Consider the following 18,757-nt stretch of genomic DNA (forward strand, 5'->3'; position numbering starts at 1 on the left):
AGACTACGCCAACTACTCCAGTTACATTAGAGGCATATGGGTCAGCTGAGCTCACCGAAGTGGTAGTTGAACAAGCACATGTCGACAAGGGTAAGGCGAAAGAAGGTGAACAAGTCTCAGAACAGGTGGCACCTCTTGTGCCAGAAGCTTTCAACAAAGAAAAGACATCAAGTAGTGGACAGAGGTTGACTCTTGCACCATTCCCTCAGAGATTGGCAAAACAAAAGAAAGATGATCAATACAGGAAATCCATGGAAATGCTTCGACAGATTCAATTGAATATTCCACTGATGGTTGCTTTGAGGGAAATTCCAGGGTATGCAAAACTGATGAAGGACCTGATGTAGCAGAAATTTGACTTCCAGGACCTGTCCACTGTAACTCTGACACAGACCTGCAGTGCGGTAGTGACAAGACATATGGCCCAAAAGGTGTCTGATCGAGGTAGCTTCACTATCCCATGCACTATTGGGAGTTATGCTTTTGCTAAAGCATTGTGTGACTTGGGATCCAGCATAAACTTGATGCCCTTGGCAATCTATACAAAACTGGGCATTGGTATAGCTAGACCGACCTCAATGTTGCTACAACTGGCTGATCGCATAGTCAAAAGACCGATAGGAATTCTTGATGATGTGCTTGTGCAAGTGGGGAAATTTGTATTTTCTGTAGACTTTGTTATTCTTGACTGTCAGGTGGATGAAAAGATACACATCATTCTGGGAAGGCCATTCTTAGCCACTGGGAGAGCATTAATTGATTGTGAGACTGGAGAGTTGAACAATGAGGTTGAACAATGAAGAAATAATATTCAACGTTCAACAATCTATGAGGAGACCCAGTAAATTTGCAAACTGCTCACTAGTGGAGGCCGTGGATGTGATACTGCAAGAAGAGGATGAGACCCTTAATATCAAGGATCCACTAGAAGCTTGCTTGATGAATTTGGAAGAGATGGACGGTGAAGGGTTGGCAGAGTAGGTCATGGCTCTCGAAGGTCAAGGATTCTGGAAAAGGGAACCTCAGTTCGAGCCCCTACGCTTAGAAGAGAGAGCAACACCACCTGCAAAACCATCAATAGAGGAGCCACCACAGTTGTACTTGAAACCGCTTCCAGCCCACCTCAGGTACGCTTTCTTGGGGCCTAATTCTGATTTGCCTGTTATTATATCATCTGGTTTGCTAGCTGTGCAGGTAGAGCAACTATTGCAGGTATTGCAAGAATGTAAGACTACCATTGGTTGGACCATGGCAGACATAAAAGGTATCAGCCCAGCCTTTTACATGCACAAGATTCTTCTGGAAGAGGGGCACAAACCTTCCAGGGAGCATCAACGACGGCTGAACCCGAATATGAAGGAATTAGTAAAGAAGGAAGTGATCAAATGTCTGGATGCGGGTATCATCTTCCCTATCTCTGACAGCAATTGGGTCAGTCATGTCCAATGTGTGCCGAAAAAGGGAGGAATGACGGTCGTACAAAATGAGAATAACGAGTTGATCTCGACTCGTACAGTCACGGGGTGGCGGATTTGTATGGACTATCGGAAACTGAACATAGCCACTCGAAATAACCATTTCCCATTGCCTTTCATTAACCAAATGTTGGACAGGTTAGCTGGGCGGTCCCACTTCTGTTTCTTGGATGGATACTCGGGGTATAACCAGATCTCAATAGCCCCGAAAGACAGAGAGAAAACATCCTTCACTTGTCTATATGGCATCTTTGCTTTTCGCAGAATGCCCTTTGGACTTTGCAATGCACCGGCTACATTCCAGTGGTGCATGTTAGCCATTTTCACTGACATGGTGGAGGATATTATGGAGGTGTTTATGGATAATTTCTCCATGGTGGGGGATTCATTTGAAGATTGTATTCACAACTTAAGAAGATTTCTCAAAAGATGTGTGGAGACAAATCTGGTGCTGAATTGGGAAAAGTGCCATTTTATGGTACACGAAGAAATAGTGTTGGGGCATCGAGTGTCCAGCAAGGGCATTGAAGTCGACCATGCCAAGGTTGATGTGATTGAGAAGCTGCCACCGCCTACTTCAGTAAAGGCAGTGAGAAGTTTCCTTGGGCATGCTAGGTTCTATAGGCGATTCATTAAAGATTTTTCCAAAATTGCTAACCCCTTATGTAAGCTGCTTGAAAAGGATCATCCCTTTGTGTTTTCTAATGATTGCACGTTGGTTTTGAGGAGCTGAAGAAGATATTGGTGACTGCACCCATCATAGTTGCACCTAATTAGGAGCAACCATTCGAGCTCATGTGCGACGCCAGTGATTATGCTATAGGAGCAGTCTTGGGGCAACGCAAAGACAAGATGATGCACCCGATTTACTATGCAAGCAGGACGCTCAGCGGTGTACAGCTCAATTACATTGTAACGGAAAAAGATATGCTGGTTGTAGTGTTTTCCTTCGACAAATTTAGGTCGTACTTAATTGGTTCAAAAGTTATTATTTATACTGACCATGCAGCAATTAGGTACTTGATAACAAAGAAGGAGTCAAAGCCACGCTTGATTTGCTGGGTTCTTTTGCTATAAGAATTCGATCTGGAAATCCGTTACAGAAAGGGGACGGAGAATCAAGTGGCAGACCACCTCTCAAGATTGGAAGGAGCTGAAAAGAGAATGGAGGTTGAAGACATAACAGAGACATTCCCGGATGAACAGTTACTTGTTGTGACAATGGAGGAGATGCCATGGTATGCTGATATTGCTAACTATTTAGCAAGCGGTATTGTACCTTATGAACTCTCCTCAATTCAAAAAAAAAAGTTCTTCCGCGATTGTCGAGCCTATTATTGGGACGAACCTCTATTGTTTAAAATATGTGTAAATAACATGATCCGAAGGTGTATCCCTGAGAAAGATCAACCTTTTATTTTACAGGCTTGCCATGCTTCACCATATGGTGGACACTTTGGAGGAATCCGGACAGCAGAAAAAGTGTTGGAATTGGGATTGTATTGACCTACCCTATTCAAGGATGCCCATGCTTGGGTCAAAAGTTGCGATGAATGCCAAAGGACAGGCTACATATCTCGCCGTCACGAGATGTCGATGACCACAATTCAAGAGGTGGAGGTTTTTGACATGTGGGGAATTGACTTTATGGGGCCATTCTTCAGCTCGTATGGTAATAAATATATATTGGCAGCGGTTGACTATGTCTCCAAGTGGGTCGAAAGGGTGTCTCTCCCAACCAATGATGCAAAAGGGGTAACAAGTTTCCTAAAGAAAAACATCTTCACACGTTTTGGCACCCCGAGAGCTATAATCAGTGATGGTGGAACCCATTTTTGCAATAAAGCGTTCGCACGCCTGTTGGAAAATATGGAGTTCACCAAAAAGTAGCCACACCGTACCACCTACAGATGAGCGGGCAAGTTGAAGTGTCCAATAGAGAAATTAAAAGTGTCCTAACAAAGACAGTGAATGCAACAAGGATTGGGCGAAGAAGCTGGATGATGCATTATGGGTATACCGCACAACATTCAAAACTCCAATTGGTATGTCACCGTACAAGTTGGTGTTTGGAAAGGAATGCCACCTTCCGGTAGAGCTCGAACATAAAGCACTTTGGGCACTGCGGTAGTTGAATCTGGATATAGAGACCGCAGACACCAGCAGAGTCACTGAGTTACATGAGCTCGAGGAATTCTGGTTCCATGCATTTGAGAATGCTAAATTATACAAAGAAAAGATGAAAATGATCCATGATAAGCACATCTTAGATCGGAACTTCAAGCCCGGAGATCTAGTATTGTTATACAACTCAAGATTGAGATTATTTCCGGGTAAGTTGAAGTCCCGATGGTTAGGACCCTTCAGAGTGGTGCAAGTGTTCTTAAGTGGAGCTGTAGAGATTGAATCCGAAGATGGGATAAACAAGTTCACGGTAAATGGGCAAAGGTTGAAACATTACCTTGGAATGGTCGAAGAGAAAGGGGATAGAGTGGTGATAACTTTGGAAGAGACCCAGTACACGAACGAGGAGTGATAATGAAAGCTTGTGTCATGCTGCGACGTTAAATCAGGTGCTTCCTAGGAGGAAACTCATGGTTTGTTGTAAATCGTCGTGCCGCAACGTTAACTTAAGCGCTTTTTGGGAGGCAACCCATTATTTTTCTTACTTTGGTTGTTGTAATTGATTTTGAATGACTTTGACCGATCTACTAGTGTGCAGGGAAAAAATTATGCACATCGGAAGGATTCGGGAGTCAAAATTAACCCCGAGAATAGGTAAAAATGCGGCAAAGACAAAATATTAGGTGGAGACGGAGATTTGCGACCGCGAATTAGACCGCGGATATGGTTGCGGGTTTTGGCTTGTGTTTTTTCCCCCGTCCACGGCGGCGGATTGGACTGCATATTGGGGTGTGGAGTTTTGGTCCCCCTCTGCCCAGAATCCGCGACCGCGAATTGGACCGCGGATCTGGGCGTGGATATGGGGCGTGTCCAGGTAAGTTTTTTAAAAAAATTAGTCAAATTGTTTTTTATTTTCCCTAACTTAAACACCCACCACCCCCACTTCCCTTCTCACTTCCCCCACTTCTCTTCTTTCCTTCCTAACTTCAAGTCCCAAAACCCTTCTCCTTCCCCCCACAACTAAAATGCCTCCCCTCCCTTCCCCCATATTTTCCTTTCAATACAAGACTGTTCTCCTTCCTTCTCTTCTCCACTCAACCAATCTCCAACCTCCGTTCTTCTCAAGATCTCCAAGTAAGTACATGATTTTATTCCTCTTTCTTAGTATTTTTCTTTTTTTCTTTTCAGTGATTATTTTTTCAATCTTTTCCCTTGCTATTGTATGTATAGGGCAGTAAAATCATAGGTGCTTTTGTCTGGGATTTGGATTGTGATTTATATATAGTATATGGAGGCTATTTGAATTGGTTGATTTGGGGGAAGCCATTGTTGGGTTTGTGAGGAATGGTAGTCTAATTAGGTCTTTGGGTGACTTGGGGGGACATATGCACACTACCTGTTTGTTGATTTGCCTTAATGAGTGTTGAATATAAATTGTGACCAATTGTGCGAGTGAAGTCTGAGTAACCGCCATTGGGCCAAATATTCCGCTCTCCACTGATAGTAGTATTTATTGTATAAGTAACATGCAACCTTCAAGGAAGAGGCGCGCTACCGTAGCCTCATCAAGTGGTCATGGATGCTCATCTCGGGGAAGGGCACCGGCCAGTGCAGCTCAGTTTGATCGTACCAGGTTTGTCTCCAGAACTGCCCAAGACCGTTTCAGTTTGAAGTCCACTAAAAAACCTGTACCAGAAAGGGGTATTGATAGGGCATCCCTCCAGGATAAGTGCCCTAATATGTATCGGGAGTTGATCAGGCGTAGGTTGGACATCTTTTTTGAAGAGACGGAGGAGGGTAACTTGATGCTTGTCCAGGAGTTCTATGCTAACTGCCCCGAATATGAGGATAGAATATACACTGTGCGACATACGAGGATGGATGCCTCGATAGAAGCCATCAGGAGAGTATATCGATTGCCTGAATAAAATGGGGAGGAGGACTTCTGTGATACTTACAGGAGAGAACCCATCACATGGAACATGTTTTTCAGAACTATATGTGCACCAGACAAAGAGGTAGTGTGAGTTGTGCTGGGATCGATGCTACACTCTGCCTCACTCACTTTTGAAGGAAAGTGCTAGTTGTACATCATCAACAGTCGCTTGCTGACGTCCCACAACACCACAGAGGTAAATGGTCCGAGAGCTGCCTTGATCTGGTGCTTTGTGAATGACCACGACTTTGATGTGGCCAAGGTTATTCAGTCTGAGATATTCATCCGTTCACTACAGAAGAGGTATGGGTTATTTTTACCCTCTCTAATTACTAGATTGTGCCAGGCAGCAAGGGTGCCTGAGAACCCAAATGCGAATGGCATGGTAAAGAAAGAAGCAAAGTTTCAGGCACACAAAGTGACTATCGGGAAAGACCCGGTGGCACCAGGGGCAACTCATAGTGACGATTCTAATGCGTCGGAAGAGGGCGATAAAGGGCAGGAGGAGGTTGAACCTGCCTCACCCCCACAGGAACAAGCTGCAGCGGCTGAAGGACCATCCCAGGTTAGACGGAGTACACGGATGACAACCTTAGAACAAGACATTGCAGGACTGCACACTTCCATCACGGAATTGGGGACTAGAGTTGATGCTTTGGCCACCCAAAATGTGAAGTCAGAAAAGAAAATTATGGGCTGGTTACGTGCGCTGGGGAGAGCATGTCATCTCGACCCTGGCACTGTCTCCGATCAAGACTGATCCACCAGGGAAGTTCCTTTATCTCACATTACTTTACTTTGTATGACAGGGGGACATGCCATCTTTTTAAGTGTGGGGTGGGGGATACTTTGTTGTATGTTGTATGTAGATAATTTCGTAGTTTATTTGTATAAATCAATTTTGACTTGTCCCGATGATGGATATCATTCAACGGGTTTCTTGAGGGACTAAAGTTGATCGGAAAAAAAAAATTTCTTTTATAGTAGTGTATTAATTCCCCCTTGGTTTTTCTTTAAACCACGGTTCTTTTCCAAGGGTTTTATTTGAACCGGGTGTAGTTAGCTTTTTATTTTTAGTTAGGAATTTATGGGCTATGGGCAGAATTAGAATAGGATCCCTTAATTTCGTAATGCCTTGAATATAGCGGTTACTTTAGTGTGACGCTTAGGCTCATTTGTTGACTCTTGTAAGAATGCCTTAAAATGTATGTTCTTAATTTGGCTTAAGTACCCTGATCCGAGTGTTTGATGATCTAATCTAGAATGAGTCATGTACCATGTGTGTGTGAGGCTTGTTATATTTTGTGCACGATATTTAACGCCTAGAACTTGCCCCGTGTGTCTGCAAGGCGAAATGGTAGTCCTGTTTAGTCTGGGAAGTGATATAGACATTTCTTTATTGAACCATATATATACATACTCCACCCACCTATTTGCTATGTACCATAGTTAACCCCGTTGAGTCTGTAATCCTGTTTCCTTGGCAACCACATTACAAGCCCTATCCCTTGTTTGAATTAACCATCTTTTTGAACCCTTTACCTCTCGTAAGCACTTGAAATACTATAAATTTACAAAGGATAAAGTTTGGGGTAGTTGGTGGAGCTTTTGAGTGGAACTAGGGAAATAAGGAGAAAGATATATCTTGTTGGATAAGCCACTTGTGAAAAAAAGAAAAAAAAAAGAGAAGAACATTGTTAATAGTGTATCATGTTGATTGGTAATAATTCTTTGGTGGCTTTTAAGGTGATTGTGCTCAAAGAAGAAGTGTGGGGTGGTATATATGGTGTTAAAGATGAAAATATTGGTTTAACTTAGGTGTGGACGTGATTGTAAAATAAATGTATTAAAGTGCTTAGGGAGGTGTAGTCACTATTATATCTAAATATATCCTACCCAACCCGCAACCTACATTACATCCAAATAAAGTCCTACTTGATCCTAGACTGAGTGAGCTCTACAATACGGGCAAGCCTATGGTGCATTTTCTGTGGCACAAGAATGTTATTTCTGAGGGTGAATAAATTATGTTCCTTTTAAAGTTCCTCAGTGTGTGTGAATTTTACTGATTGAGAAATGAGTCTCTTTTGTTGTGAGCAGGCACTTGGATTATGAAGGAGAGGTAAGTCTGGACCTATGAATTAGAGTAAGTAAGCCGATTAGGAACATTGTGTGGCTAGAGGGAGTCAACTCTTGAGGTGTAGATGTTGCACTAATATCCTTAATTTATGTGAAATATTCTTGGTGTGACGAGTAGGGAAGTCGCTCAGTGAAGTTAGGCCTCTTAGAGTGTAGTTTGATTGCTCGGGGACGAGCAATGGTTTAAGTGTGGGGTGTTGATAGTAGGCTATATTTATGCAATTTAGACACTATTTACACTCTAATTTAGCCTCACTTTATTGATATTTGAATGTTAAAAGATAACAAAATACTCTAATTAAGAATTTGATGCTTTGCAGGAGCTACTCCAAGCTAGGAGGGAGCTAACGAGTGTTTTGGAGTCAACATGGAGTGTGAAAGGCTAATCGAAGGTTAGCCCGGTCGAAATGGAGCGAGAAAAGCAAGCGAGACGACCCCTCCAGGTGCGCGGCCGCGAAGTGGGCAGCGAATTGGCCCGCGAACTCAAGGCAGTGAGGCAGTGGAAATCCGCGATTGAATCCGCGATCGAATCCGCGGCCGCGGATGAGCGAACGAAAGCCAAACACGCAGGGTTAATTATGTAATTTCTTAGGCGACTAACCTAAACCTATATGAAGCCTAAACTCGCCCAGAAGTCAAATATAGCTGGTTTTAGAAGATTTTAGAGGCAAGAACAAGGGAGAGAAGACGGATAATTCCCTAAGAGTTTTCATCTTCTTCTTCATACTTCTATTTGTTGATTATGAATTATTTTATTGATTTGTTTTCCATTAGTATGAGTAGCTAAATCTATTATCTAGGGTTGATGGAACCAATTGTTGGATGAAGTCTTGACTCTATTTTGTTATAATTGAGTTATGTTTGTTCTATGATTGTTCAACTACGTATTGTATTGTGGTTAATTGAAAGGACCCTTGATTAATCGTGTCTAGTTACCTTGTGTTGCTTGAGAAAGAACACTTGGTTAGATTGTTTTAGAACAACACCACTTTTGGGTAAGTTAAGAGATTAATTACTTGAATTTAAAAGTGGGGTTAGAAATAACGAAGGTTTGGTGGGATAATTCTGAGTTGCATAAATTGTTGACCAGAGTAATTCGAGAGAATGCTTCTAGTAAATTATCGTAATTGATCGAGAGATAATTACGGTAGCTCGGAATTCATAATCCTCATAGAGTACTACGACGAGATTATAGCTAAAGAGTTAAGAATTAATCCGGCAATTGGGGAAATCAATAGCCTTAGATCCTTTTACCCTTGAATTCAATTTTAGTCTTGATTATTGCTAGTTTTATTGTCATTTTTCCTTAGCTAAATAAATTTCACTGATTATTCATAAAACTCTTGCATCCGAAAGTTGTTTGAGCTTATCTTTAGCATTATTTAAAGTTGTAGTAAATAGGTTAGTTCCCTGTGGGATTCGACTGTGGACTTGAACCGGGTAATATTTACAGCGACCACTTAATCCTTTTTACAAGGCATAGTTGGGCGTGATCACTTTCTCAACTGTGGTTGAACCTACTACATTCACTGAAGCATGTCAAGATCCCAGGTGGATGGAAGCTATGAAGTCTGAGATTGAAGCATTTGAGTGTAATCATACCTGGGATATTATATCTCTTCCGGGAGGTAAAACTCCTATTGGTTGTAAGTGGGTATATATGGTGAAGTACAAGGCCTTTGAGGAAATAGAAAGGTTCAAGGCAAGACTAGCAGCCAAAGGTTACACCCAAAAGGAAGGTATTGACTATAAGGAAACTTTTTTCCCAGTCGTAAAGATGGTGACTGTAAGAACTATCATGTCCATCGCTACTACTCAACATTGGCACATCCATCAAATAGATATGTACATTGCTTTCTTGCAAGGAGATCTGTTTGATGATATTTACATGCAACTGCTTCCAGGATTAAAGAGTCAGGGGGAATCACAGCTAGTGTGTAGGCTCATTAAATACTTATATGGCCTTAAGCAGGCTCCCATGCAAAGGAATGAGAATCTCACTAAAGCTTTATGCACATTTGGCTTCATTCAAAGTCAGTATGACTATTCTTTGTTTGTGAAGAGAACTGCAGAAGGTACAATAATGGTATTGGTATATGTAGATGACATGTTGATTACTGGTTCTCATCTGAAGCTGATTAAAGATACTAAGACAACATTGCAAAGAGCTTTCAAAAATGAAGGACCTAGGAGAATTGAAGTATTTCTTGGGCATAGAGTTTGCAAGTTCTGAGAAAGACATCTTTATGCATCAGAGAAAATATACACTGGAACTTTATCTCTGAGCTTGGACTTAGTGCAGCCAAACCAGTTGCCATGCCTTTGGAGGTAAACACTAAGCTGACTACCAAGAAATATGATGGTTACCTTGGAACTACAAGTAGTGGACTAGATGACCTGCTACTAGACTCAGGGGCTTATGAGAGGTTGATAGGGAAGTTACTCTATCTAACCATGACAAGACCTGACCTAGCATTTAATGTACAAATACTGAGTCAATTCTTGCAACAACCTAAGAACTCTCATATGGAAGCTGCTATAAGTATTGTTAGATATGTCAAGAATCATCCTGGACAAGGACTTCTACTGTCCAGCAGCAACAAAGTAACTTTAAAAGCTTATTGTGATGCAGACTAGGCGTCATGCCAACATTCCAGGAAATCTATGACAGGATATCTGATCAAGCTAGGTGACTCACTGGTATCATGGAAGTCAAAGAAGCAAACAACTGTCTCCAGAAGCTGAATATAGAAGCTTAACAACTATTGTTGCGGAGCTTGTATGGCTAGTTGGCTAAGTAGGTGTACATAGACCGGGTTAGTTCGGTTTTTATCAAAACCAAACCAACTATATTGGTTTGGTTTGGTTCGGATTTGGCGGGTTTTTCAAATTTTTTGTTACTTAAATATTATTTCAATCTTACTTTGTTAAATTTTTGATAAATAAATATATGTTTAGTAAAAATTTAAAAAATTGACAAACATATTATCTATTAAATATTCTTATGGGTGAATTTACTTAGTAACACATAATAGTTAGTTTTTTAGTCGTCTGACAATAATTTTTGTTGATATATACTTTCAAGGTTAACCGAATTTAGTAATTAAACATAAAAATCAATATGATACCTAAATAATAATAACCACTTCAAATTCAAAAAAGATATAAGAATTTAATAGATCTTGACATATGAATATGGACAAACAAAGAGATTGACCTCTTTCATAACACTTGATAAGAAAGTGATCATACTAGTCATTATTTAAGGTTAATAAATATGGAGCACTTCATATTTTATTAAATATTATATCCCCTAAGAGAATCCCAAATATTTCTAGACACTTTTTAAAGAAAATTCTATATAAAATCTTAAAAGTATATATAAAAATTATATATTTATATGTCGGTTTGGTTCAGGTTTTTTACTCAATGCCAAACCAAATCAAACCAAACCTAGTTGAATTTTTTAATCGGTTTGGTTTGACTTTTCGGTTTGGTATAATTTTCCGATTCGATTTGTATACCCCTGATAAATACATAGTTGTACATACAGATTGAATACAAAAAAATTTCTCTCCATTGTTGCCTTCTTCTCTCTCCATGTTCTCTCTTCTCATTTTCCCCATCTCCTATCCACAATTCTAGCATGGTATTAGAGCCATTAGGCTAAGGATATCTAATCTCGTTTGATCTAACAATTCCTCGAAGTTGATACAGAGTAATTGAGCTCAGTGATCAAGGAATCAATTCCTTCAAATATTGACACAATTGAAGCAAAGTAGCCATGGGAGACACACCTACTAGCACACTTATAAATTTCGGTGTAAATACTGGAGTAATTAGCACTAGAGTTATAGGAATAGGTGGAGCTCGCGATGAATTTAGAGTTTATTTGCCTCACAATCATCCCTTATATCGCGGACCTGCAGATATGAGTGCAGCACAACTCATTTCCTTTCAATTGACCGGTACGGCAAAGTATACTCTGTGGAATCGCTCTATAAGAATTGCTCTGCGTGGGAGGAACAAGTTAGGGTTTGTAGAAGGAACATGGAAAAGGGAGAGGTTTCATGAAAATCTGTGGGAGTAATGGGAAATGTGCACTGCAATAATGCTTTCATGGATGATGAATGTTGTAACTCCACAACTGATTAGATGAGTGGTGTATGGATCTGATGAACAAGCAGTCTGGGAAGATCTTCGTGAGAAGTTCAACAAGGTTGATGGCTCTTGATCATTCAACCTACATAAGAAAATTGCAACATTGTATCAAGATACATCTTCTGTTTCTGAGTATTACACAAAATTGAAAGACCTTTGGAATGAATTTGAGGCAATAGTTCCGGGTCCATGTAACTGTCAAAAGTCTAGAGACTATATGAATCATATGAAGAGGCAGAAATTATATCAATTTCTTATGGGATTAAATAAGTCCTATTTCCAGGCTGGGAGTCAAATTTTAATGATTTATCCCTTGATCTCACTCAATAAGGCATACTCTATGATCATGAGTGATGAGAGTCAAAAATCTGTAGCTGCTACAGTAGTGAATCTAGGTTTACAATCCATTATTTTACCCGAAAACTATGAGTCAACTGCATTACTTACTACAAGGTTTGGTAGTTTTCAACCAACCTTTCAACCAAATAACTTTATGTCCAATAATTTTCAACAGACTAGAAATTATCAGAAGCCAAGGAGAAACAACAATGAATTATGTAAGTACTGTAGAAAGAAAGGCCACATTAAAGAAAATTGTTGGAAACTCATTGGTTATCCACAAAGCCCTAAGCCTAAGAAGAAAGGGGTAGCATCTACATATAATGTGTTGGCTAGTGACTCGAATCATAATAGCTTCTTGCAGCCTCAGACTTTTTCATAGATGCAAAATCTGCAGATACAGACTCAATCACAAACAATGATGTAGAGGCAATCTCCAAATTCTAGCAATAATGTACAACAGCTTGTAGCCTGCTCTTTCACCAAGGAGCTATATGAGCAAATGCTGCACAAGTTAAACAAAAGTTCAGTGACACCTGCTTCTGCAAACATGACAAGTGCAAAAGGTACTAGTAAAGCTTTCCTAGTAAACACTTCCAATAAACCTCCTCAAGTATGGATAATTGACACAGGGGCTTCAAACCATATGGTATCTGATCTTAGGACACTATCTACAATTGAGGAAGTTAAATCTAATAATCCTAGAAGGGTACATTTACCTATTGGAGATGTGAATTTAGTTACTCACATTGGTACTTGTCCAATATCAGCAAGGAGCATAATTAGGAATATTCTACATGTTCCACAATTCAGATACAATCCGTCTCAGTGTCAAAGGTAACTAGAGACTTGCAGTATTGTGTTGCATTTTATCCTGACTTTTGTCTATTTCAAGATCTATACAATGGGAATGTGAAGGAGATTGGTTAAGAGAAGGAAGGGCTATACATCTTAATACCACAGGCAGTTGAGAATCACACTGAGAGGGCTTTGGCAGTTAATAAATCTGCAACTATAGATGCAGGAATGAAGAATAAAGAGGATAAAGAGAATGATAAGGGAGAAGTTAACATCAGCCTATGTCATAAAAGATTAGGAGATGTGACCCATGTAATTCTGGAGAAGCTATTCACAATAAGGCATGACAACTGTGTCAATATAGTGAACAAGTGTTATGTGTGTCCCTTAGCTAAGCATACTACATTTTCATTTCCTAGTAGCAATATTAAAAGTACTCAATGCTTTGATTTACTACATGCTGATGTATTCTGCCCTTATAGAGTATCAACTTTTGATGGAAATAAATATTTTCTAACCTTAGTGGATGATTTCTCCAGAATGACTTGGTTATTTTTGTTGAAACTGAAATCAGATATATGTGTAATACTAAAATACTTTCTACTCTATGTGAAAAATCAATTTGATAGCAGTGTTAAAGTAATTAGAACAGATAATAACACAGAATTCACTAACTTCGTATGTGAAAGTTTATTTAAAGAGCTTGGAATGATTCATCAGACAACATGTGTCTACACCCCTCAGAAAAATGGAGTAGCTGAGAGGAAGCATATACATATTCTAGAAGTTGCCACAACTATGAGATTTCAGGCTCGTATCCCTCTAAAATATTGGGGTCACTATATGTTGAATGTTGTATATGTTATAAATAGAATGCCTACCCCAATTCTTAATGGATTGTCTCCCTTTGAGAAGTTATACAACAGAAGTCCCTCACTGCAGCACTTAAGAGTATTGAGATATCTATGCTATGCAAAGGATGTGCAAGAGAAGGACAAATTTATGAGCAGAGCAATACCATCACTGCTAATGGGCTATTCTGGCACACAGAAAGGATACATCCTTTTAAATATGGCTAACAATATTTTTTTTTGTCAACAAGGATGTTGTGTTCAGGGAAGACATCTTTCCTTTTAAACATTTAAGCCCAAGCAAGTTCCTGTCTTTGCTCAACAGTTAGAACCAACCTATATCTATGCACCTGCCACAGAAACCATAGCTCATATGGATCATACTTCTAACAATGATTATTCTGTCACTGAAGGAGAGATCAATACATTTGCAAAAGATATGCACAACACTGATGCTAGTGAAGAGGTTCAAGGAGTAATTTAACAAGAAGAAGGACCATGAGAAACACAGAAGACAACCTCACCACATACAGTGCAGATCCAACACCAAGTTCCTGAAGTGATTCACCCTATTGGTGCAGTTAATCCTAGTGATGCACATATCACAACTAGTGAAATCAGGAGATCGTCCAGAGATAAATGTCCACCTGTATAGATTAAGGATTTTGTGTCTCTAAATGTTCATGCCTCTGTATCCTATGCCATAGAAAATTATGTGTCATATATTGGGCTATCACAAAAGTAACAGACATACTTGGCTGCTTTCTCTACTGTGGTTGAACCTACTACATTAACTGAAGCATGTCAAGATCCCAGGTGGATGAAAGCTATAAAGTCTAAGATTGAAGCATTGGAGAGTAATCATACCTGGATATTATATCTCTTCCAGGAGGTAAAACTCATATTGGCTATAAGTAGGTATATAGGGTGAAGTGCAAGGCCTTTGGGGAAATAGAAAGTTTCAAGGCAAGGCTAGTAGCCAAAGGTTACACCCAAAAAGAAGGTATTGACTATCAGAAAACTTTTTTCCCAGTCGTAAAGATGGTGACTGTAAGAACTATCATGTACATCGCTGCTGCTCAACATTGGCACATCCATCAAATAGATGTGTACATTGCTTTCTTGCAAGGAGATCAGTCTGATGAGATTTACATGCAACTGCCTCCAGGATTCAAGAGTCAGGGGGAGTCACAGCTAGTGTGTAGGCTCATTAAATACTTATATGGCCTTAAGCAGGCTCCCATGCAGTGGAATGAGAATCTCACTAAAGCTTTATGCACATTTGGCTTCATTCAAAGTCAGTATAACTATTCTTTATTTGTGAAGAGAACTGTAGAAGGTACAACAATGGTATTGGTATATGTAGATGACATGTTAATTACTGGTTCTCATCTGAAGCTGATTAAAGATACTAAGACAACATTGCAAAGAGCTTTCAAAAATGAAGGACCTAGGGGAATTGAAGTATTTCTTGGGCATAGAGTTTGCAAGGTCTGTGAAAGACATCCTTATGCATCAGAGAAAATATACACTGGAACTTTATCTCTGAGCTTGGACTTGGTGCAGCCAAACCAGCTGCCACGCCTTTGGATATAAACACTAAGCTGACTACCAAGGAATATGATGGTTACCTTGGAACTACAAGTAGTGGACTAGATGACCTGCTACCAGACTCAGGGGCTTATGAGAGGTTGATAGGGAAGTTACTCTATCTAACCATGACAAGACCTGACCTAGCATTTAGTGTACAAATACTGAGTCAATTCTTGCAACAGCCTAAGAACTCTCATATGGAAGCTGCTATAAGTATTGTTAGATATGTCAAGAATCATCCTGGACAAGGACTTCTATTGTCCAGCAACAACAAAGGAACTTTAAAAGCTTATTGTGATGCAGACTAGGCTTCATGCCAACATTCTAGGAAATCTGTGACAGGATATCTGATCAAGCTAGGTGACTCACTGGTATCATGGAAGTCAAAGAAGAAAACAACTGTCTCCAGAAGCTCTGCAGAAGCTGAATATAGAAGCTTAACAACTATTGTTGCTGAGCTTGTATGGCTAGTTGGCTAAATAGGTGTACATAGACCGGGTTGGTTCGGTTTTTATCAAAACCAAACCAACTATATCGGTTTGGTTTGGTTCGGTTTTGGCAGGTTTTTCGGGTTTTTTGTTACTTAAATATTATTTCAATATTACTTTGTTAAATTTTTGATAAGTAAATATATGTTTAGTAAAAATTTAAAAAATTGACAAACATATTATCTATTAAATATTCTTATGGGTGAATTTACTTAGTAACACATAATAGTTAGTTTTTTAGTCGTCTAACAATAATTTTTGTTGATATACACTTTCAAGGTTAATCGAATTTAGTAATTAAACATAAAAATCAATATGATACCTAAATAATAATAACCACTTCAAATTCAAAAAAGATATAAGAATTTAAAAGATCTTGACATATGAATATGGAAAAACAAAGAGATTGACGTCTTTCATAACACTTGATAAGAAAGTGATCATACTAGTCATTATTTAAGGTTAATAAATATGGAGCACTTCATATTTTATTAAATATTATATCCCCTAAGAGAATCCCAAATATTTCTAGACACTTTTTAAAGAAAATTCTATATAAAATCTTAAAAGTATATATAAAAATTATATATTTATATGTCGGTTTGGTTCAGATTTTTTACTTGATGTCAAACCAAATCAAACCAAACCTAGTTGAATTTTTTAATCGGTTTGGTTTGACTTTTCGGCTTGGTATGATTTTTTGATTCGATTTGTATACCCCTGATAAATACACACCTGTACATACAGATTGAATACGGAAAAATTTCTCTCCATTGTTGCCTTCTTCTCTCTCCATGTTCTCTCTTCTCATTTCCCTTTCTCCTATCCACAATTCTAGCAGCAAACTATAAATTTTGTTTTAACATGTAAATATAAGAACGCACCTTTGGCAGGGCAAAGTTTTGTGTTTTTACTTTTTAGTGGTATATCATCGAAAAACCCTTCAAAATCAAAGTTTATTTCATTTTGTGAGATGTCAATTGGAGTCCAGCAAATTTTTGCATTGTTACAAGCGTCATTGCTCAATTTGTCCAATATTATACTGGAATCACTCTAACTTGCTCAACCCCAATTGATAATACAATTTATAGAAGTCAACCTAATTATTTCTCTTTCAGGGAAGAACTTTACTTTCTAGCTTTGACTTCTTGTTTTAGAAACAAAATACCTATTGACAATAGATATTATGATATAAGATTTAAAGTCACTAGAAATTATCAAGAAAGAACTGCTGATAACATAAATGGATTATTCATATTCACTGGCTTATTTGTTGCCACTACAAGAAAAAGGCCCATTTTCAAACAGTTATCCCCTTCTTAATCCTTATATTTCATTGAAGTTAACTCCTGATAACTCAAAAGCTAACAATGCAGGATAAATCAAAATAGTTTTATTTCTAAAGGGCCGAATTCTCCATTTATTCTAAACTCGACTTTGTTATTTTAATTGATAAATCATCTAGTTTGTTGAGCTACTACTTTGAAGAGTATACTAATCACATTAAATATTTTGAATGTATCACAAATTGCAAGTTAGGCCTCAATGTTTCGCTATTCTTGTGACTGGCCATACGTGTTTCCTTATATATCAATTTTTGTCCTATATATTATCGACTACTACAAAAACGTAAAAATAGGCATATATGCTACACATGAAATCCTTTTAACTTCTAAGGTTAGAGTTGGAAATTACTGAAAGTAAGAAGAGAAAAGCAAAATGCAGTAATCATCCTGAATATCATCAAATCAAGTTTAATATTTTTTTTTTAATTCATCTCCAAAAGAGTACATTAAGTTGAGGGAGTAGCAACATCTCCTCCCTAGTTCATCTTGAAAGGTAGACACACCTATCTTTTTATATTTTGAGATGAGGTAAATGCATTTGAGTTGGGAAGGCAATAACATTGTGAAGTATGTATATATACTCCATTTTATACAAAAGTTACCTCTAGTACTAACTACCTTACTATTATATAAAAACATGATGATCATGGTAGTTGAAATAAAATGTTGCCTTTCTTCAATCTGATCCATTGAAAGGGAGGGAAAGACCATCTATCCATGTTCATCAGGCCTCTAACTTGAGGGGGGAGTTCAGCAAATTCATGAAATTTTTTAGAATGAGCGAGAGTATGGCTATAATTGGCAAGTTTATCAGCAACTTGATTGCTCTCTCTATAACAATGCTTAAGACTATAGCTTGACTGAATCTTGAGTCCTTTAAGCTCCTCAGCTTCTTTAGATATCCTCCAGGGAACTGTACATTGTCCATTCACACAAGCAATTTGGAATCACTCTCAGCATTGATGTTCTGCACTCCATTCAACATGCACCATTTTATGCCATAATGAAGAGCAGAAGCTTCTGCCCAATTGCTAGTACCCGTGCCTAGAGATAAGGAGTAGGCAAAAATTAGGCACCCATTTTTGTCCCTAATCATACCTCCACCACCACAATTCCCTTCTTTGCAACTACCATCAGAGTTCAATTTGAGAAAGGGAATGGTAGGCCTGATCCATTTAACCACCATGGATTTTTCAAAGAGAATTGAGCTCCTCGTTAGTTGACTGATATCATCCCAATGTGGACACAATTGAACATGTTGGAATTGACCGTTCACCAGTTGTGCAACAAAGAAAGCAATCAAAGTAAGAGATCTTCTCACATTAGCTCTAATAAAATATCATATTTGGCATTGCACCTAGCTCTCCAGATTTTCCAAGAAACAATGGCAGGTACACATTTAATAAAGAATGTTTGAACTGGATTATTTACCTTGCACCTCCACCAATTCACCACAAGTTGTATATATATTATTGTATGTAATTCACGTTGGACCACATAATAATTT

General features: G+C 38.7%; 1 protein-coding gene across 1 annotated transcript; it reads left to right on the forward strand.

Moving 5' to 3' along the window:
* Positions 1-419: 419 nt before the first annotated feature.
* Positions 420-800, forward strand: LOC138906156 (uncharacterized). The gene has a single exon (XM_070194684.1). The coding sequence runs from the start codon at positions 420-422 to the stop codon at positions 798-800; it is 381 nt and encodes a 126-aa protein (XP_070050785.1).
* The last annotated feature ends 17,957 nt before the right edge of the window (positions 801-18,757 follow it).

This window comes from Nicotiana tomentosiformis, chromosome 1, assembly GCF_000390325.3.
Source record: "Nicotiana tomentosiformis chromosome 1, ASM39032v3, whole genome shotgun sequence".
Lineage (NCBI taxonomy): Eukaryota > Viridiplantae > Streptophyta > Magnoliopsida > Solanales > Solanaceae > Nicotiana > Nicotiana tomentosiformis.